Raw genomic sequence first — 21,791 nt, forward strand, 5'->3', positions numbered from 1 at the left:
TGGGAGGGGATATTGAAGGGGTACTTTCTTGGCTAAGTCTTTACTTTTGACCAAGGCCGTAGTTGGTTGCGGAGGATCTGTGGAATTACTGACAACTTGTCTCGATATTTGGAGTTTTGCTTTTGACCGCCAAATTCGATTTATATCTTTCAGCCTTGCTTTCAGAAGGATATCTGTTACCGAAGCAAACTGAAGAGACCCTAGGATTCTCTCCTGGTTTCTTCTTGACGTTGTTTGCATTTGAGAAATTGCCTGACAGATTTTGCTATTTCCTTCCGTTTGACCACTGGAATTGAACAGATTGTGGGAAGACAAATCCCCATTGGATTCCTAGCCACTGAAAACGAGATTCCGGAAGTAAGTCTGGATTTCGTTTTGTATCGGAAAACACCAGATGTTCCAGAAAGTGAACTACCTTTTGGGTGGCTTTGAGACATTCCTCGACTGTTGGTGCCCAGATCAACCAATCGTCGAGGTATGCTGCTACCATGATTTCCCTGAGTCTCTCAATTGTTGTACAACCACTTCTGCTATCTTTGTGAATACCCTGGGGGCTACATTCAGACCGAAGGGCATCACTTTGAATGAGAATGTTTGATTTCCTAGCCTGAATCCTAGGAATGGGCGGAAGTGCCTGGCTATAGGGATATGATAGTATGCGTCTGTAAGATCGATGGAGCATGTGACGGCTCCACGCGGAAGTAAGGTCCTTACTTGCGAGAGGGTAAGCTCTTGAACTTGTCGCAGCGAATGAAAGAGTTTAGCTTTGGACAAGTCTAGATACCCTTCTTTTTGTTGAGCCTTTCTTTGGCACGCTGAATAAGCGACCTTGAAATTTTTATTTTATGTTTGACTCTCGCAATAGCTCCTTTCTGAAGGAGTTCTTCCGCGTAATCTGTCAATTCCTTTGACGGCAACTGATGAAATGATTTGATTGGAGGAGGATCTTTGATCCAACTCCAGCCTAATCCTTTGGACACTATGCTCTGTGCCCAATTGCTGAACCCCCACCTGTGGCGGAAGAGGAACAGCCTCCCTCCTACCTGGGGAGCCTCATTGTTGATGGGCGGGTTGGCCACCACGCCCTCCTCTGAACTGCCTGCTCCTCGTACCCCTTCCTGCGCCACGCTGACGAAAGTAACCTCTCGCCCTACCTCTGGCTGAGTGTAGCCTTGAGTCTCATATGTAGGGTTGAAGGCCGGCGAGATAGCGTAGGAAGTTGGATGGCTGAGATTGCGGGGGCAACAGGAGGATAGGTATGGTTCTGCTTCGAGCTGGCAGGTTGTCCCTGTTGGGTAACCGGGACCGCCTGCACAAATTGCTGCTGTTGCTGGAGCTTTTTGTATGGCTGGAACCTCTTACCAGCCTTCTTTGGTTTCTTGCCAGCAGTGGGAACGGATTCCTGTTTCCTCTTTGAGGAAATACCCCACCTAGCTCTAAGGCTCTGGTTGAGTCTAGCAGCTTCGTGGTGTACCTCGTTCACCGCGGACTCTGGGAAGAGATCCGCTCCCCACATGCTGGCGGCCAAGAGTCTATTAGGCTCATGCCTGTGGTGCATTCTGTACATGCTTCCGGCAGTTCCTCCTAGCCTGGAAGAAGTCAAAAGCGTCCGTTAGAACCGTCTGAAACTGAGATTTCGCCAGAATCTTGAACAGTGGTTCCGTAGCGTAAGAGAGGGCAGCCATTTCCGTGATTATGAGGGAATTGAGGGACCTGCCAAACCTAGTTCCGCGCATCAAACTCTGCCTGGATTAGGGAATCCGGCAGCCTAGGTATTTCTCGCCGAACTGGTCCATGGCGCAGTCCCGGTTTTGAGGCTACCAAGCGGTGAACGTAGCTGGCAAGTTCTCCCACAATTCTCCGAAGGCCGGGAAGAGCGGAGAAGTAGACTCCGCCTCCCTCAACTGTGGGATGGGCTCATCCTTGAGGACTGCCTGAAGGGATTTCTCCACTAATTTCGTGGCGAACGGAAGAGAAACCTCCTCTTCCGTCGCGAAAATAGTGAAGGGACTCTTGTAGGCCTGGAGTTTCGTGTTTGTACACTCCCAGTCCTCAAGGCAGTGAACCCATTATCCCCCGCCTGAGCGTGAATCTCTAACTGTATAGGATCTGACTCCTTCGAGATCTTGTCTTCCCTCGTCAGAGCCGTTGGCGTCAGCCTAGCATATCCGATGAAAGGCTGCGTCAGTACCCGGAGGGTAAAACTCGAAGTCCTCATCCTTCGAGTTCCACACTCCGAGATCAGAGATCATTCCATCTTTGGAACGGAGCGTAGGCAGCTACTCTCCATGGGTTCTCCATAGAGAAAACTGGCAAGGAGTCATATGGCGGGAGTTGAAGAATCCCGCGTGCTAGATGCTGGGGAGACTGGGGGAGGAAGCCTGAGCTAGCCCAGCTACTCGGGTCCTCATTTTCTCTCATTCTGTTAGAGAGATCCTGGATTGACTGTCCAGATTGAGACAGACTGTTTGATAACTGCGCAAACATCTGCTCGAACCGTGTCCCTAGTGCGGAGATTTGCGAGCCTACCAGCACGCCCACCTGTTCCATCACCCTGCTGAGAAAGTAGAGGGATCAAAGGTGCTAGTGCCTGCCACCGCTACCGGCGTAGCCGGAGTGGAAGCGGTGGAGGCGGGAGAAGGCAGTGACTCGGCGGGATGAGCGCGCCTTCTCCTTCGAAGCCTTGCTTCTGGAGCTCTTTGATTGAGAAGAGCTCGGCTTTGCCTTCACCACGCCATTCGGCATATGTAAGTCGACGACTTCCTAGCCGAAGAGACCTAAGACTGACTTCTTAGAAGTCGTCTTTGGGCTAAGAGTCCTTCGGTTCTCTCTTTCCCTTCTCCTTAGGAGGTACAGAGAGAGCGGGAGGGCGAATAGGGATCTCAGATCCCGTAAAGCCTTGGAAAGAAGCGGAAGAAGAGGGGACAGGAGAAGATCCAGGAGCACCCAAGGAAAGACCTTGGGCGCCTCGACATACCTACCTCAACCAACAAATCCTCCCCCCTACCGCCATAGGTTCAAGGTTAAGGTCCAAGGCAGCGACGTCCGGGACCGACTCCTGGGAGGCTACGACCCCAAATGATTGCTGGAGGTCTTGCTGGATGGAGGCTATCAGCGGGGCAGCGGACAAGGGGTCAACTATAACCCGTCGACTTCCCGCCCGCGGGGAAGATCTGGACGGCCAGCTTCCTGTCCAAAATGTAGGGCTGGCCCTTGGCGGCGTTCTTCCCGAAGCCGCCCACCCACGCTTTCAGGGTGGCGAGGGCGACTTCCCTCACACCGGTAGCCTGAAAGAAAGGTGAGATTAGCTGCCAATGGTGGAACGGGGGTTAACAAAGCTACGACTAGAAAGTTGTTAGTAAAATGATAATTAAGCCATATAGTGGACTTACCCCCATCTCCCAGCTGACCGACCCAGGTCGTTAGCATATGGGCGCAGGCTTCATGTGCCAGACGATCGGTCTCTTTGTGAAACGACGTGGCACAGGGGGCGTGACGTGAGACCTGCACTCATCATGTCCACAGGGGTCGAACAGCGTCGCGTTACACCCTAGGACCTGGCAGTTGGGAGCCTGTAAGTGAAAAAGTACATGTGTACCAAGAAACACTTACAGTCTAACATATGCTCCGCTGGTGCCGGAGCGATAAAGTTAGATTAAACCAGAGCCCCGCAAAAAATACGTGTGGTAACTAGGTTGGTATCTAGGCTATGGCTCCGCTGATGGCGGAGGCACAAAAGACAACCAACCAGGAGTGGTGGTAATGGAAACCACGACGGAAAAAGGCGGGGATGGTTGATAAAATAATAATAATAATACACAATTCATTGTAAAATAACGTAAAATTAGGGTATATCCTTAAAATAAAATAATAAAACAATAAAACTCAACCTCTCTCCGCCCGTCTACTAGAAGAGTGCGTAGGTAAGGAGTAAGCTCCTTCCGGTAGCGGGGAGAGATATAAGGATATAGTAGGCAAGCAACCGACCACTCGTAGTACCCACCCCGCCCGCTAGCGGAGCCAGTAACCTATAAACAAAGGTGCCCCGGCTGACGACGGAAGGCTCCTTTCGTATAGCAAGGGAGGTGGCTAAGCAAACTGGGGAGGGGGGAGGAAGGTCTCGGCGAAACACGGCGGGCCGGGAGCGAGCAAAAGGGGAAAAGGGGTGAGGGATGGGCCTACTCCTCCCCGCCTCACCAACAACCCGCATGGAGACCCGGTACCTCATGAGTGGTCGCCCTATACCCCCCGCTGGAAGGAACCCTTGGTCACCTCCGAGAGGAAGAGAGAAGGCGACTGAGGTTGTTATAACAACCAAGGGGTCCCCCAGCTCCTCCCTATACCAGTGGGAGGGCAGGGCAGCGTAAGGTGGCCTAAGGAACACGTGACCCGCAAGTGGCCTAGGCCGCGAGCAACACAACCGTGAGAGGGCCACGTGAACCAAGCTGTACCAATACAAGGAACAAGCACCTAGGCTAGCCTAACACCCTAAATAAAATAAATATATACATCGAAAAAGGTGGAAGAGACACTTTTAGTAAAAGAGAAAGAAGCCCAGGAGGAGGCAGACTGTTCCAAGAAACAGAGGCCTACTCGGAGCCAGCGATAGCCGATGTAGAGCAAGAGCCGGGATGCTGGGACAGAATAAAATAATAGCCCTAAATACCAAGCTAAGAGAATGGTAGGAGGGCTAAACTATCTAAAACTCGATGTAAAACAATGAACGTGATAAAGTAAGCCCATAAGAATAAGAAGTCCCAGTATGGAGGACCGGGAATTCTTACGAGGCAGCATGGCCGCCACGAGACAACCGGGGAACCGTATATGACCTATTAAGAGGAAAATACTGGTACCCGGAAGATAAAACTGTGGTAAAATATTACTTATGAGTTACTTAACTTAGCCGTGGCAATTGCAGAGCGTTCCATCGTGGATTACAAGGAAAAATCCCAAAAAGGCACAGCACAAGAAAAATGGCGACTTGTTGCTAGCGCTAAAAATTAAGGATGACCGCTAGGGGCGCTGCTGTCCGTGGCGTCCTCTAGTAGTAGTAGTAGAGGCTGCATCGCCCGTTAGTATCAGCTCTCTCTTAGGGGGATTCTGATAGGAAGTTCTAATTGGTGTCTGTCTCGTGGTAGTGTTCCACACTCGCCCCTATATCATACTGACACTTCTTTTTAAGAGTGAGCGAGTCAGTTTTACTGACATTTTCTTAATTTTGTTTTTCTCTGGTAATTTTAGGCTAATTTTACCTAGAAAGAATGATATTAAGGATACTTTCATAGGCCGACACGAGCTGAGCCCAGAAATATACTTAGCTGATTGACACCCTTGGTGGAGGGAAAGAGACAGCAATATTAACATGGAAAAAAGGGGGAAACAACACCTGTTGTAGGATGTAAAATACAACCTTGGTTCTTACCTGTTTAGGCAGAAGACTTCATAGTTACTGTCTATTAGTCTGCGTTGCCTGAAGAGCGTCATCCTAGGGCGTGACCTACAGCTGATAAGACTCTTTTGGGTCTATCAAAGGGATTTGGTATCCGCTTACTTGATAGAATCCAAGCAGGATCTTGTCAAAGGGGATTCGCCCTCTTATATGACAGAACCTAACCACTATCATTGCAAGGAGCTCAAACATAAACTGATCACCTAACCAATCTAATCTTTGTTAGACATACGACATGAAAGAGATGCCTACCCGCATGCTCTTTCAAACAACCAAAAAACTTACAAAACTAAACAAGGGGGAAAAAATACACTACAAAGGATATGTCTCAGCTCCCTGCCCCAGCACCGAATCCGCCGATACGTATGGGCCTAACGCAAAGCACTTTTCTATCGTGATTTTGACGTCTCTCAGATAGTGGTTCGCGAAGACTGAGTTGCAACGCCAGAATGTCGCTTTCATAATATTACTCAAAGACATGTTTTTATTGAAAGTTAATGAAGTGGCAATAGCTCTTACCATGAGCTTTGACCTTCAGGAGCTTGAATTGACTTTCATCACATGTCACATGTGCTTCTTTCACCAGGCTTCTGATGAAGAAAGAAAGCGCATTCTTAGATAAAGCCCTCCTTGGATCTCTTACAGAGCACCAAAGGCTAACATCATTGCCCTTAAGTTTCTTCTTCCTCTGAAGATAAAACTTTAGACTTCGTACTGGGCAAAGCGACCTCTCTGCTTCCTCCCCTACTAAGGCAGATAAACCTTGGATTTCAAAAAACTCCTAGGCCAAGGATTTGAGGGGTTCTCGTTCTTGGCCAAGAACGAAGGCAGGAAGGCACAGATCGCTGCATCTCCTTTGAACCCCACTCTCCCTTCTAGGGCATGGAGCTCACTAATCCTTTTGGCAAAAGCCAATGCCATGAGAAAAAGTGTCTTTCTCGTGAGGTCTCTGAAAGAGGCAGATTGAGGCGGTTCGAACTTAGGGGACCTAAGGAAACGCAGCACTACATCCAGATTCCAACTCGGAATCTCTGACAAAACCTTCTTGGATGTTTCAAAGGATCTTATTAGATCATGAAGGTCTTTGTTTTCTGAAATGTTTAGGTCTCTGTGCCTAAACACTGCAGCCAGCATGCTACGATATCCTTTAATGGTTGATACCGCCAGTCCACCTTTTTCCCTAAGGAAAAGTAAGAAGTCTGCTATTTGGGTTACAGAGGTACTGGAAGAGGAAAGATGATGGTTCCTACACCACCGCCGAAAGACGTCCCACTTCGATTGGCAGACTCTAAGGGTAGAGGGCCTTCTTGCTGCTGCGATAGCCGTTGCAGCTCTTGCAGAAAACCCTCTCGCTCTGACCAAACTTTTGACAGTCTGAAGCCAGTCAGACCAAGAGCGGGGAGGTTTCTGTGATACCTGTCGAAGTGGGGTTGTCTGAGCAGATCGATCCTCTGTGGCAGGGATCTCGGAATGTCTACTAACCATTCCAGTACCTCTGTGAACCAGACTTGTGCGGGCCAGAAAGGAGCTATCAATGTCATCCTTGCTGCCTCCGATTCTGCAAACTTCTTGAGAGTTTCTCCCAGTATCTTGAAGGGAGGAAAAGCATACGTGTCTAGGCCCTTCCAATCTAGGAGAAAGGCATCTATTGACACTGCCCTCGGGTCTGATATAGGAGAGCAGTAGTTGTCTATCCTCGCATTCTTGGCTGTGGCGAAGAGGTCTATGTGAGGCCTGCCCCATAGTCTCCACAGGTCCTGGCAAATATCCTCGTGAAGAGTCCACTCCGCCAGCAGGACTTGATCTTTCCTGCTCAGGAGGTCTGCTCTGACGTTCTTTTCTCCCTGTACGAACCTGGTAAGGAGACATATCTTCCTTTCCTCTGCCCACAGCAGAAGGTCTTTTGCTGTCTAGTACAGGGAGAAGGAGTGAGTTCCCCCCTGCTTCCTGATGTATGCCAGGGCCGTGGTGTTGTCCAAGTTTATCTGAACTGTCGAAGCTAGGACGTAGGGTTCGAATGCTTTCAAAGCTAGCCAAACAGCCATCAGCTCTTTCTTGTTGATGTGCCAGGTCACCTGTTCCTCCTTCCAGGTGCCTGACACTTGTCTTGAGCCGAGCGTCGCTCCCCAACCTGTTTCCGATGCGTCTGAAAACAACACTCAGTTGGGGTTCGGTATGTGAAGGGACATCCCTTCTGCAAACCTGAGGGTCGCCCACCAAGAGAGGTTCTTCTTGATTTCTCTTGAAATCTTGAAGGAGAACTCTAGGTTTTGAGAAAGACAACGCCAGTTCTGATGTAGAAAGAACTGGAGAGGTCTGAGGTGCAACCTTCCTAGAGAAAGGAATTGCTCTAACGAGGAGAGTGTCCCCAGCAAACTCATCCACTCCCTCGCTGTGCATACGTCTTTCTCTAGAAAGGCTGTGACTTTCTCTGAACATCAGGCTATCCTTTCTGGTGATGGAAAAGCCGAAAATCCAGAGAAACCATCCGAATCCCCAGATAGATACGATCTTGACTGGGGATTAACTGAGACTTTTGGAAGTTCACCAAAAGTCCCAGAGAACTCACCATGAAAAGGGTCTTTTGTAGGTCCTCCAAACATCTTTTCTGTGACTTGGCTCTGATAAGCCAGTCGTCCAAGTAAAGGGACACCCTCACTCCCTCCAAATGTAGCCATCTTGCTACATTTTTCATTAGTCCTGTGAAAACCTGAGGGGCTGTTGATAGGCCGAAGCACAAGGCCCTGAATTGGAATATCCTTCCTCCCATCATGAACCTGAGGTATTTCCTTGAAGAAGGATGGACCGGCACATGGAAGTAAGGCGGCCCTCGGTTAGCGGCAGGGGTTCCGTTCCTGGCCACCGACGCCAAGCGATTTTCAACGCTGAGCGATTTTAAAGCCTACGGCCGCCGCACACCTTCTTTCGAAACTCTAGACCAGTCAAAGGCGCCGTATCCCACCAGGCGCAATAAGTAAAATTATATTTATGCAGTATAGTACTATAGAATTACTGTACAGTACATGTGAGTGTAGAGTATGTAAAGATATAATAAAGTTTATACAGTGTACAGGTAGCTGTAGTGTTCAGGTTACGATCATTAGTCTTACGATAGTTCGATTTTATGAGAGATCAAATTACAATGGCCTAACTTTATCCATCTTCTAGTTACATAAGTTCAATAACAGCAAAAGAGAATGGTGAAAGTATGGTTTTAACGTTATACTCGTTGCGTGAACGTGTACAGCCATGAACAACCGAACGAAAAAAGACTTTTTTTTTTTTTTTTAAGTATAACCGAACAGGATAACATCTGTTTGGCTTGTATTTCGATCATCATACTACAGTGCAACATTACCGTATTTGTTATAAATGGCGTTATGTATTGAATAGAACTGAGATATCTTAATGTAATAACTTTTATTCGCTATAGATCAGAGATCAATATAGATTAAAGATCAATCGGGAAATATACCGTTAAATTTAAACCTAGTTATAACTGAAGCTGAGAAAACTGTTCAAGCTGCTAATGACTATTATCGTACATCGGCAACAAGGATAAAACTGCAGTAAACGTCTGCCATCACACACAACTGTACTGTGTTTGAAAGAACACATTTTACTGTTGGTTTCATGCCGATATAAGATAAAACGTAAAGTTCGTATTACGATGATATAAAGGATTATTGCGAACGGAATCACGTAATTTTTTACGCAGTAAACATGCCGCCAACGTAATCTGTTAACAAAAAAGAAAAAAAGTAGTTTACATTCACGAGACATACTCAATAAATATTTCCACCTAAAAACACGCTGTATAAAGAAAAATAACTTTGTCTCATATAAGTCAAGTATATAGATATTCTTTTATGCTAACTAGAAGCAAGAGCATTCGCTCAGAATTGCGTTATGGTGAAGCAAACTCGTATTCATCAGCGGATTTCAAACCACAACATTGGCCGCTCCGCGGAATATGGGCTTAAGTTTGCCGTAGTATTTTAAAATACAATAATATGAGAATACATACAATATTCTTGGATACAGTGAAATAATGTATACATTTTTAAAAGATTTATGGAAAAGATGCATAATTAATAAAATAACACAATGCATATTTCGGAACTGGCGGACAAGAACGAACATGAAAAACCATCCCCTGACAACGTGGAGCGTAGTTACAAAGGCTGCCTTAATTTGTATCTTATTTCTGTACAAAATGAAAATACCTTTACGTAATATATTTTCATACACATTTTAAACATAAAAGCATAAACATTTGAAAAATCGACACATCGATCGCTAAATTTGCACTCTTTTTAACTCGATATTTTCGGAAGAGGGGTAGACGGCGGCATACAAGAACGAACTTGAAAAAAACATCGTAGTCGATAACTTGAAGGGGAGTTTCAAAAGCTGCCTTTTTATCATATTTCTGCACAGAAATAAAAATAACCTATTCGTAATACATTTTCATACAATTTTAAACATAAAAGCATAAACATTTATAAAATCGACACATCAATCGCTAAATTTGCACTCTTTTTAACTCTATATTTTCGGAAGAGCGGTAGACGGCGGCATACAAGAACGAACTTGAAAAAAACATCGTAGTCGATAACTTGAAGGGCAGTTTCAAAAGCTGCCTTTTTATCATATTTCTGCACAGAAATAAAAATACCCTATTCGTAATACATTTTCATACACATTTTAAACATAAAAGCATAAACATTTATAAAATAGACACATCGATCGCTAATTTGCACTTTTTTTAAATCGATATTTTTGGAAGAGCGGCAGGCGGCGGCTTACAAGAAAGAACATGAAATAACATCGTATTTGATAACGTGAAGTGCAGTTTCAAAAGCTGCCTTTGTATCATATTTCTGTACAGAAATAAAAATGCCTTTCACGTAATACATTTTCATACACATTTTAAACAAGAGCATGAACATTTATGAATCGACACATCCATAGCTAAATTTGCACTTATGTAACTCGATATTTTCGGCATAGAACAGAGTCAGAGGCATATATTTTACCCTAATACCTACGTAATAACTCTCCATAAAATTTGTTAATATAATTTGCATAACCTTTATGGTCTGAACGGCATTTCTACATATGTATGAACTCGTTATAGACAACCGGACGCTATCCCCCTTCCCCGCTGTTAACTGAAATTTTGTGCAGTAAAAAAAAGATTACCCTTTAAAAGTGCCTTACTTTTTTAATGAATATTTTTGATGACCGCCGTAAAACCGATTCGCCGTTGAGTGATTGCGCCGTTAACCGCGGGCCGCCTGTAAGCGTCCTGAAGATCTAGGGACACCATCCAATCCCCTGGACGAAGAGCCGCCAACACTGAGGATGTCGTTTCCATGGCGAACTTCCCTTTCTCTTTCCACAAAGAAATTCAGGGCGCTTACATCCAGAACCGGTCTCCATCCTCCTGAGGCTTTTGGAACTAGGAAAAGGCGGTTGTAAAAGCCTGCTGAGCATGGGTCGCTCACTAGCTCTATCGCCTCTTTCTCTAGCATTTGTTCTACTGCCAGAGTAAGAGCTTGGTTCATGATGGGATCCCTGTACTTGGCCACAAACTCCCTCGGAGTCGTCGTCAAAGGTGGTCTTGCTGAGAAGGGAATAAGATATCCTTTTCGGATAATCGAGAGGGACCAGTTGTCTGCTCCTCTCTGTGCCCAGACTTTTGCGAATCTTAGTAGCCTGGCACCTACTGATGTCTGGAGGACTTCTTTCCTACTTTTTCGCTCTGGTAGAGCGAGAGAAGGATCTTCCTCTCTTGAAAGATCTACTACCTCTTGAGGTAGAGGCTCTAGAAGGAGGGCCCCCTTGAAAGGGCTCCTTTCTAGCTGGAGTCTCCTTCCTAGTCTTAGTCTGGAAGGTCGATCTAGGTTTCCGGGCAGACTGGGCGAGCATATCTTGTGTAGCCTTCGCAGAGATAGCTCCAGAGATGTCCTGAATTATCTTCTTTGGAAAGAGAAGAGGCGAAAGCTGCGAATACAGAAGCAAGGCTCTCTGAGCATGAGAGACTGACTTGGTCAGAAAAGAGCAGAAGACCGATCTTTTCTTAATAACCCCTGCTCCAAACAGGGAGGCTACTTCGCTAGATCCATCTCTCACTGCCTTGTCCATGCAAGTAAGGACACTGTTGAGATCCTCGGGCGAAAGGGAATCCGGGTTCTGAGTCCTTCTAGCTAAAACCCCTAACGACCAGTAAAGGAAGTTGAAGACTTCCAAGACTCTGAACATTCCCTTCAACAGGTGGTCGAGCTCGTTCATTGCCCAGGTAGTCTTAGCAGACAAGAGGGCCGAGCGTCGGGAGGAATCCACCAGTGAGAGAAAGGTTCCGCATCTGCAGATGAGGGAAGACCCAGGCCTAGGGGTTCTCCAGACTCATACCAGAAACCAAGTTTTCCCGTAAGCTTGGAAGGAGGGAAAGAAAAAACAGTCTCCCTTTCATCCTTAGAAAGAAGCCAATCACCAAAACCTCTCAAAGCCTTTTTCATTGAGATGGTAGGTTTCATTCTCACACAGGAGGAAACCTTCGTCTTCTTTGATGTCGAGAATAAGGAGAGAGGAGAAGGAGGAGCGACCGGAGTAAGTGCGTCTCCAAAATCCTGAAGAAGGAGGTCTGTCAGGATCTTGTAAGACGAGACCGAAGAATCCTTAAACACGTCCTCGTCTGAATGTTCCTTCTCATCTACCGAAGAACCTTCGACTTCTTTACGAGAGCAGGCGGACTTCTCTAAAGAAGTGCGCCTATCCTGTGAGGAGTGTCTGGCAGCCGTCTGGCGCCTATCAGGAGAAGCCAAAGCTTCGGGAGAGCTCCTATCAAAGGCGTCCTTCCTACTCCGAAGAGGGAGTCCTCTGTGTTCTTGTCGTCTGTCCCGAGAAACACGGGAGTCCAAAGGGGAGCGCCTGCTAGGAGAGGAGAGCCTACTATACTCAAGGCGCCTACCAGACTCTATGCGCCTGTCAAAAGGAGAGCGGCTGCCTGGCGAACTGCGCCTAAAATGAGAGGAGCGCCTGCTAGACTCTTGGCGCCTACCAACAGGAGAGCGAATCCCTGGAGAAGAGCGCCTACTAGGTGACAGGCGGTTTCTACCAGGATCCAAATACCTAGATCGAGAAGCGTGGGTCTCTGTAAAAGCTTGTCTACCAGAAGAGAAGCTTCTTTCGGGCTCTTTACGCCTGACATGAACAGAGCGGCTAACAGGCGAATAGCGCCTATCAGGAGAGTAGTGCCTATCTTCAACACAGAGCTTGTCAGCAGGAGAGCGGCTACCTGGGGAGTAGCGCCTACCAGGCTCTAGGCGTCTGACAAAAGGAGAGAGCATGTCTCTAGAAGTGTACCATGGCAGGGAGAGGAGCTCTCTTATCCAGCGATTGGAGGCTCTTCGGAAAGGTAGCGAGAAGTACGAAAGCCGTGCGCTTAATTCCCTTCGAAGAAGCGCCTACCTAGGAGCTTGATCCCGTTCCACGGGAGAAATGATGTCGCCAGGAGAGAGCTTCCTGGGCGATTGGCGTCTGGAAGATGATTGGCGTCTGCCAAGGGAAGAGCGCCTCACTCTATCCACTGGTACAGGAGAGAGAGCAGACTCCGACTGAGAAGGCAACCCAGGTGAAGGTAGCCTAGACTTCTTGACGGGAAGAGAGACGTCCTTCTTACGACGAGAGCCTCCCGCCAAGGAGCCCGCAAGAGCCGAAATCTGAGCTTGCAGCCCCGCAAGAATCCGAGCCGGAGATCTTGCAAACTCCTCCACAGGGGACGAGGTTCGAAGCCTACTCTGAGGCGAGTACTCCTGATCCCTCCTGGGTTTCTTGATGTCCACCTCAGGCTCCTCCGGAAAACACTTCGGGCTGGAAGGAAGGGCGCAAGGAGCATTCCAGGCTCTCTTCAACGGTCGAGAGGTATCCGAGGCACTCCATCCTCTTCTAGGAGAAGGCGATGAAGAAGAAGAGAAGCATTGTCGCAAAACCTCCTTTTTGGCGCGAATTAAGGCAGCCAGGGAACGAGCATCAGGATCTACCGAGGGGACGCCTGATCAGTGGGTCTAGGCCTGGAAGCATTAAGGAGCCGATCAGACGCACCCTTCACTGCACTGGGGGCACTGCACAAATCACTTGCACTATCACTCTTACCTTGCAACGAACAGGTTTTCTTCTCCATGCCAAGGATCGTGGCTCTCATGGTTGCCACTTCCGAAGGCGTATCTTTGGGTTCGATGCAGGGAGCAGGAGCTGAAACGGGAGAAGGATCTAGTGCTACGACAGGATTATCTACTTCTAACTTGCTAACACGAGACTTACTAGAACTTCTAGACGAAGCTTTTCTCACCCTGTCTTTCTCCAACTTCCTTAAGTAGGAAGACAGAGACTTCCATTCACCCTCATCCAACTTCTCACATTCATTACACGGGTTAATAAAAGAACATTCATTACCCCTACACTTCAAGCATACTGTGTGAGGATCTACCGCTGCTTTCGGTAGCCTCACCTTGCATTCATCCATAGAACACACCCTAAACATAGAAGATTTCTTAACCTCTACATCAGACATCTTGAAATCAAAGAAAAATCCAAACCAACATCCAAAAACAATCCACAAGCGCGTATGCCAAGCCAACAAGATCAGGTACTTCACCGAAAGTCAGTCCAAAGATATTCAAGGCAACAAGAAATGAATTAAACTATCAGGAGGTAACGACCACAGGTGTAGTCGAAACTGGCGACAGAGAAAATCTGGCTGGAAAGGGAGATTGGTTCATACAACCGCCACCCAGCGGCGGGTAAGGTAGATCACCTGACCTACCTGTAGTGTGTGCCGCGAGTTTTGAATTCTGTCGTGACGTCAGAGACGTAAGCTAAGTATATATCTGACAGGAAAGTTCATGTACAACACCATAAATTTCATAAAAAATTAAACAACCACTTGCAGGGTTTCTCAAGTATTTGAAAATGGTGCGTTTGTGTTCGCGTCAGAAAAACTCGCATACAATAAGTTAGGTTCCAATGAAAAGTTTGCGCTATTGTGAATTTGTGCGACTCGAATCGCATAGGACTGAGGTATTACTGTATGTCATTGCCCTTTGCCTAGGAGAATCAGCAGAATGGGCAGCCACCTCCTCCACCAATTCACTTACACTAGGCACTGCCCGGCACTCCAAAGGTACTACACTGGTGTTACTGGGCGCTCCAAAGGACACTTGTTGTCCATAAGGACTTTCACAGATGAGGCTAAATGAGCAATAGATTCAACAATCAATTAAAACCTTTTATCAATCTTATATTAGAGACTGGTGATGGGGTCAGGTTCTGAAGCGAGGGAGCCAGGTAAAGGAGCAGTACAGATAGATGACTGAGAACAGGATCAGCAGAAATCACAGGAGCATCAATACGAACATCAGCATTATCATCAACTTTAAAGAAATTGAATTAAGGAACCTCCGTAACAAGGCTATAATAATAACAATTGCAAGCCACAGTAGTGTTAAAAAAATATTTTAAAATATTTTTAACACTACTGTGGCTTGTAATTGTCATTAAAGAGATTCCTGGCTAGCTAAAGATTTACTGATCTTCCTAACAGTCGCCTTCCTCTTCTCATCCCCAGCCATTTCGTGCAGACTGAATGTGAATCGTAAGATTCCTTAGTCAACCGTGTATTGCAGCCCATAATCGCAAATAATCGGGATATGATGTCTAATTCAGTTAAAGAATTGTCAAAATTAGTGCTTAAATAGAACCTAACTCTATCTAAATATGACCTCTAACAAGAATACTTCACCAAACAATAAAATAATAATTGGAAAAAGACAAATTCCAATATCAAAGCTGCTGCCAACAACTGTAGTACAGCCATCAGCCAGCAGTGACAAATTGAGCCCTCTTGCTGGTTGCTCCTCTCTTTACCTGAAAGTGGGCAGGGCTAGTCACCTAGCCAAAACAGAAAATAAGTGTGTTCTGCAAATTTCAAAATTTGTAGCTGCCAAAAAGTGAAAGTTATAGCAATGAAATTACTTGGTAAGTTAATTACATAAAAACTATACCACACTAGTCAGATGGCAAAAACCCACAGGTTCAAATTCACTATCACCAAAACTATGGAGTTACAAAAATTAGACAGCAATAAAATATATAACCCCTCTTACCCAGAACTACACCAATGTGCATGTTCACCATAGCTCATATTGATAACATCTACTTTATAATATGGGTTTTCCATAACTCGTATCATTGCTCTTGCTAATGCTGTCCCTGTTTCCATACTGCTAATACGGTTATCTCCTGAAATGAAAGTAAAATGTTTAGGACAGCAATAAAACAAAATCTTAAACTATGAAGTATTAGTAATGTTTTGCAAAACACTTTTATGCACAAAATGCTGCTAAAAATTAAAAAAACAAGTGTCATACCTATAGTGATTGAAACTATTTGCGCTCCTGGTGCAATTCCATTTCTCTCAGGATTATCAGGAAAATTGGCCGATGCAATTGATGCTACATGGGTACCATGGCTAGCTGCAAAATTAATGTGGTAATTACCAGCTTTATCATTAACATTCAGACAAAGAATATCTATAAGATATGCTTGCTTTACATAAAAATCTACAATGTACTATACTTACTAAATAAGGTAATATCAACTAACCAATAAGAAGCTAACAAAAAAAATAGGCAGTCCACTTATAATGTCCTAAAAAGATTACCTTTTATTGCAAAGACTAGTCTCCTAGTTTACCACACTGCTGATTATAGTAAATGGTTATTTAATCAGTACAACAGTCACACCTCTAAAAGCTGATACCCTTGGTACCAGGCCAATGCTGGACCACATAAAATCCTGGACGAAAGTCCTGCCAGCTCATTCCATCATACTATTGCTGTGATATCAAAAGTAGAACAACACTTATGAATACGTAATCACTGTCTTTCATAAGTTTAGTTTCTTATGGAAATTGTGGCCTGCTCCACAAGCATCTCCCCGGAAATGCTTACACCACTACATCGGTGCATAAACCATTTTATAAATGAACGTTGAAATCTCATCTCCTGGCACCTTTCAATGTTTTCTGGCACTTCAAATTTTCCTGGCTTTCATTTTTGGCAAAAACCTAAAAATCTGCTGCTTTTTTGGAGAAAATATTGGCACTGGTTAGGTTGTTCCACTAACTGATATTTAAAGTCAAATAATTCAATGGTATTAAGAATAATCATAATTTTAATAAAAAACGAAGTTTTGCATACTGTGTCCCATTACATTTCATGCATTACTGTCATATTACAGGTAGTCATCGGCAGACTCAGTTATCGGCGATAGGGTTTTATGGAGGTTGTCTAGTGCCATAAAATTGGTGATTTATGACGCCATAATGGGCCAAGTTCTGGTTATTGGTGCCATAAGGAGCTAATAATGAGTTATGGCGCCATAACATAGCTAACACAGGAGCCAATAACCGGTTATTGGTAGCACGCCATACATCACTGAGTTTCGATTAATGGCGGTTTTCACTTATCAGCACCCCTCTGAGAATGGAACCCCCGCCGATAACTGTATCAGCACCCCTCCGAGAATGGAACCCCCGCCGATAACTGAAGTAGAAAGAGTTGCTAGCATTAAGTACAATGCTTGTAGTTCTTTACTAGTTAAGAGAGCCTGCAGTAGAAAACTGCCTCTGGTTGTTGCTCAACTTAACTTGTAGCAGTGTGGCGGTAAAGCCAGGAGTACCTCTACATAAGTGGAAGCTTTGTAGCGATGGAGTACAGTGGACCACCCATATTCACGGGGGATGTGTTTCAGACACCCCCGCGAATGGCTGCAATCCGCGAATACTTAGAACCCTTAAAAAAAAAAAACACTTCAAACTGCCTATTTTGTTAGTTCAAACTCATGAAAACCCACTAAAAATACTTATACCTGGTTTTTTAAGTTTTAACAAAAAGTGCATTTAATCATGAAATTGATATGAAAATACAGTAATTTGTGGATATTTCTCACAAAAAAATAAATTGAATATGCGAATTTCCCACGAATAATGGGTAGATATGGTCCATAGAGAAGTCAGCAAACATGAATCTGTGAATGCCGAGAACGTGAATAAGTGAGGTCCACTGTACTCCGATGGCTATCAACAGATTTTCATTTAATTGCCCATGCCAGAATAGTCACTCATCTTTGTAGTTTTTTTGCATTTTTTTTGTATTTCAGCAATCGGGGGATGCGAGAACCGACTGCTGATTTGAAAGGAGTGCATAAACTGAAAAAGGTTAAGAACCTCTGGTGTAGTGTATGCTAGGCTACTCTATATGTAAAGATGGTACTGATTACCCTAGCGTAGTCTAGGCTATATTCGAAATAATATTTTTCCAACAAACGATGGATTTTTTGGAACCTAACCCCATCGTAAGTAGAATACCAGTATTTCTTATCGGAATACAGGCAGTCCCCGGTTATCGGCAGGGTATGATAAGCGAAAACTGCCATTAACCGAAGCTCGGTGATTTATGGCGCTTAGTTTCCATTAATGGTGCCTCTGTTAGGTATGCTATGGCACCATAAATTGCAAATTTTATGGGGCTAGACAAGCACCATAAAATTGGATCACAATAAACCAAGTATGCCGATAACCGAGGAATGCCTATATTTGTTTCATATTTCGAATAAATTGTATTTCAACCAGCCTTCTGGAACGGATTAAGTTTGAAGTCTGAGGTACAACTGTATCAATGACATTACTATAAATTTACCAAGTGGTGTAAAAAACAGTTTATATGTTGATGACTTTGTCATTTACTATACGAGATAGTAATCTGAGACATGCTCAGAGAGTTCTCAGTACTGCCATTTCAAATATATGTAGTTGGGCAAATTCAGTTGGATTTAAATTTTCAACTGATAAAACAAAAGCAATCGTCTTCTACAAAGACAAAAGGTGGATGAAGAACCAAACAATCAAACTGCATCTTTATAGCACTGAAATACGATACCAAATTTGTAACTAATTTGTATTTTCATACTAACAAACCTGAGGTCTTAACATTAGGATTTACTAGCGCCAAGCTGGAAACCGGTAGAATTAAAATTACACTTGTGAGATCCAGGGACTAAATGGCATCTATACCAGGTCACGGGGCATGTATACCCAGAATGCCCACGGCTACCTGTGACCCATCAGTTATATTTCTAACCCAGTTTAGACTGCTAGAGGGGTGGTTCGAGGTGGGCCTTTAACTGTTAAGACCTCAGGTTTGTTAGTTATGAAAATACAAATTAGTTACAAATTTGGTATTTGTTCATACACGAAACAAACCTTCGGTCTTAACATTAGGATAGACTTACTATTGGAGGGAGGTAAGTCTCTACAACTGACTGGAAGTTTGCCACCTTATCCATTTCCGAATATATAGGGAAATTCTAGAGAATGGACAATGAACCTAGGACAAAGATATAAGCGGATCTATTGGTTTTCCTACCCACTGGGTTGTAGATACCATTCTACTGTTTACTCTTGTCCCTTGCGATGATCGACCTCACCCTCTTTCCCTTATTATCCAGAGGGGTGTGTTGCTACTGAAAAGTATATCATCAGCTAAGATAGCTTCACAGTATGCGGTGACCATCTCACCTGCATCTAGTCCGTTCCAGCACATGACGGTACTCTCCTCATCTTGCCCGTAGTTAAAGGAGTAGGAAGAAAGTAGTAAAGAAAAAAGACCAGTCATCCCATTCATTCTACTTTCATACCTTCATCTTAGACTAGACGCAAAAACTGACCCGCCAGGGGCAACTGGATGAACCTATATCACTTGTTGGGCCGCCACCACTGGACCCAAGGAAAAGGTGTCCAAGGATCTATGGGCAAACATCTTTCAAATAAAATGAGGTGAAAGTTGTTTGGCGCTTTCCACACGCCAGCTTTCAGAATTTTATCCACAGGACATGTTCTTCTTAAATGCTAGGGAAGCACTCACACCCCTGATGTCATGAGCTCTAGCTCCCACCTGGCTATCTGACCCTCTGTCTTCTGCAGTATAAGCATTTCTGATTGTCTCCCTTAGCCAAAATGATATTGTATTCTTGGACACTTCCTTCTTGTTCCGTCCTGTACTTACGAACAACCTCTGGCACCCCGGCCTGAGGTGCCTTGTTCTCTTTAAGTACTCCCTTAGTGCCCTGACGGGGCACAGGAGCATTTCAGCTTTGTCGTTGTCTACAAAGTCTGCCAAGGAAGGTATGGTAAAGGAGTCGAATCTGCCGTCTACTATTGTTGGATTTTGGGTCTTTGCCACGAATTCTGGACAAACTCACACACCATTGATCTCCAACCTCTCGAGTGCTTTATGAGATATGAGAGGCCATGTAGCTCCCCCACCCTTTTGGTTGAAGCCAGGGCCAATAAGAAGACTGTCTTCAGGGTCAGGTCCTATCCGTGGGACTGCCTTAGTGGTTCGTAAGGGGTTTTGTCAGACTACTCAGTACCTTGGTCAGATCCCAATCTGGGGTTTTGAGCTCCTTTGGTGGGCATGACTGTTCAAAGCTCCTCATCAGCATGGCCAACTCCCATGAAGACGATATGTCCACTCCTTTCATTCGTAAGACTGAGGCTAGAGCAGCCCTGTACCCCTCACTGCAGATACAGACATATGTTTTTCTGTTCTGAGATATATCAGAAAGTCCGCTAACTGCTGAATAGTGGTACGAGTGGAGAAACGTTCCCCCTACGACACCAATCACAGTATGCTGACCACTTCCCTTGGTATACTGTCGCAGATGATTTTCTGATATTACCTGCCATCTGAAGTTGCTGCTTTCTGCGAAAAACCCTCGCTCTCGGAGGAGATACTTGACAGTCTCCACCCGTGAAGCGATAGGGACTTCACCGACTGGTGGTACCTCTCCACGTGAGGCTGACACAGAAGGTTGCTCCATGGAGGAATAAACTCTCTTGGCACATTACTAGGAGTTCCAGTAGGTCTGGAAACCACTCTTGCTTTCGGCCATAACGGGGCTACCAGGGTCATCTTGAGGTTCTGAGACCGCATTACCCTGTTCAGAACCTGACGGATTAGACAAAATGGAGGAAATGCGTACACGTCCAGATTGTCCCAGGGGTGTTGTAGCGCATCTTCTGCTGCTGCCTCTGCGTCCGGGACTACTGAACAATACACTTCCAACTTTTTGTTGTACCTGGTTGCGAATAGGTCTATGATCGGTCCTTCCCACAACATGAGCATCCTGTCCACTACCTGTTGGTGTAGGGACCACTCCGTTCCCAGCAATCTGATCCCTGCGGCTCAACTTGTCGGCCACTATGTTTCTTTTTCCCGGAATATACCTGGCCTTGATGTCTACAGGTTCTCTATAGACCACTGGTGAAGTTGAACTGTCATCCACATGTAACTGCCGAGAAACTAGGCCTCCTTGCTTGTTTATATAAGCTACTACTTGTGGTGTGGTCTGACATCAATACCACCGAGTGTCCCTTTACTCTCTCCCTGAATTCTTGTAGAGCCAGGAAAGCTGCTTTCAACTCCAGCACGTTTATATGGAGTTCTCTGTCCTTGCAACTCCATTTTGCTGACACCATCAACTCCTCCATATGGGCTCCCCAGCTTCTAGTGATGCATCCGAGAACAGCAAGAGGTCTGGGGAGGATTGTTGAAGGGGGACACCCACTGTCAGATTGTCGTCGTCCACCCACCACAGCAAGTCTTTCCTCACTTCTGCCGACAAGGGAATTTGCTCGTACGGGTGATCTACTGTTGGTGACCAAAACTCCTTCATCCTCCATTGTAGGGACCGAAGGTGTAGCCTTCCTTGTGGTACTAGCTTCTCCAGGGAGGTTAGGATTCCCAGCACCACCTGCCACTGTCTTGCTGCTGTGTCTGCTTTCCCAGAAAGGCATTCACCACCTTGTTTGCATTTCTGTACTCTTTGGTCTGTCGGGAATACTTTGGGCTTGTTTGTTGTGTCTATCACCATTCCCAGATATTCCAAACGTTTGACTTGGATCCAGCTGCGACTTCTGCTGATTCACCACAATACCTAGGCTGTGACAAAGCTGCAGGAGGGTCGCCCTGTCCCTGAGTAATTTCTCCCTGGACTTTGCTATCACCAGCCAATCGTCCAGATATCTTATCAGCCTGATCCCCTGAGCGTGGCGCCCATGCCGACACGAGGGTGAACACTCTTGTAAAAACTTGAGGAGACGTTGTCAATCCGAAGCACAGGACCTTGAACTCGAAAAAAAGCTTTCCTGCAAAGACTGAAGCGGAGAAATTTCCTTGAAGACTGATGGACTGGTATCTGAAAGTATGCGTCCTTT

General features: G+C 45.4%; 1 protein-coding gene across 2 annotated transcripts in view; it reads right to left on the bottom strand.

Moving 5' to 3' along the window:
• The window catches only part of LOC135216974 (tripeptidyl-peptidase 2-like), a 280,577-nt gene that overhangs the window by 179,520 nt on the left and 79,266 nt on the right, over nucleotides 1-21,791 (bottom strand). For both annotated transcript variants that reach the window (XM_064252520.1, XM_064252513.1), the window contains exons 7-8: nucleotides 15,883-15,987; nucleotides 15,619-15,754 (exon numbers count right to left, since the gene is read on the bottom strand). In XM_064252520.1, coding sequence (XP_064108590.1) covers nucleotides 15,619-15,754; nucleotides 15,883-15,987 — 241 coding nt within the window. The remainder of the gene's footprint in view (nucleotides 1-15,618; nucleotides 15,755-15,882; nucleotides 15,988-21,791) is intronic.

The sequence above is a fragment of the Macrobrachium nipponense genome, chromosome 19 (genome assembly GCF_015104395.2).
Source record: "Macrobrachium nipponense isolate FS-2020 chromosome 19, ASM1510439v2, whole genome shotgun sequence".
Lineage (NCBI taxonomy): Eukaryota > Metazoa > Arthropoda > Malacostraca > Decapoda > Palaemonidae > Macrobrachium > Macrobrachium nipponense.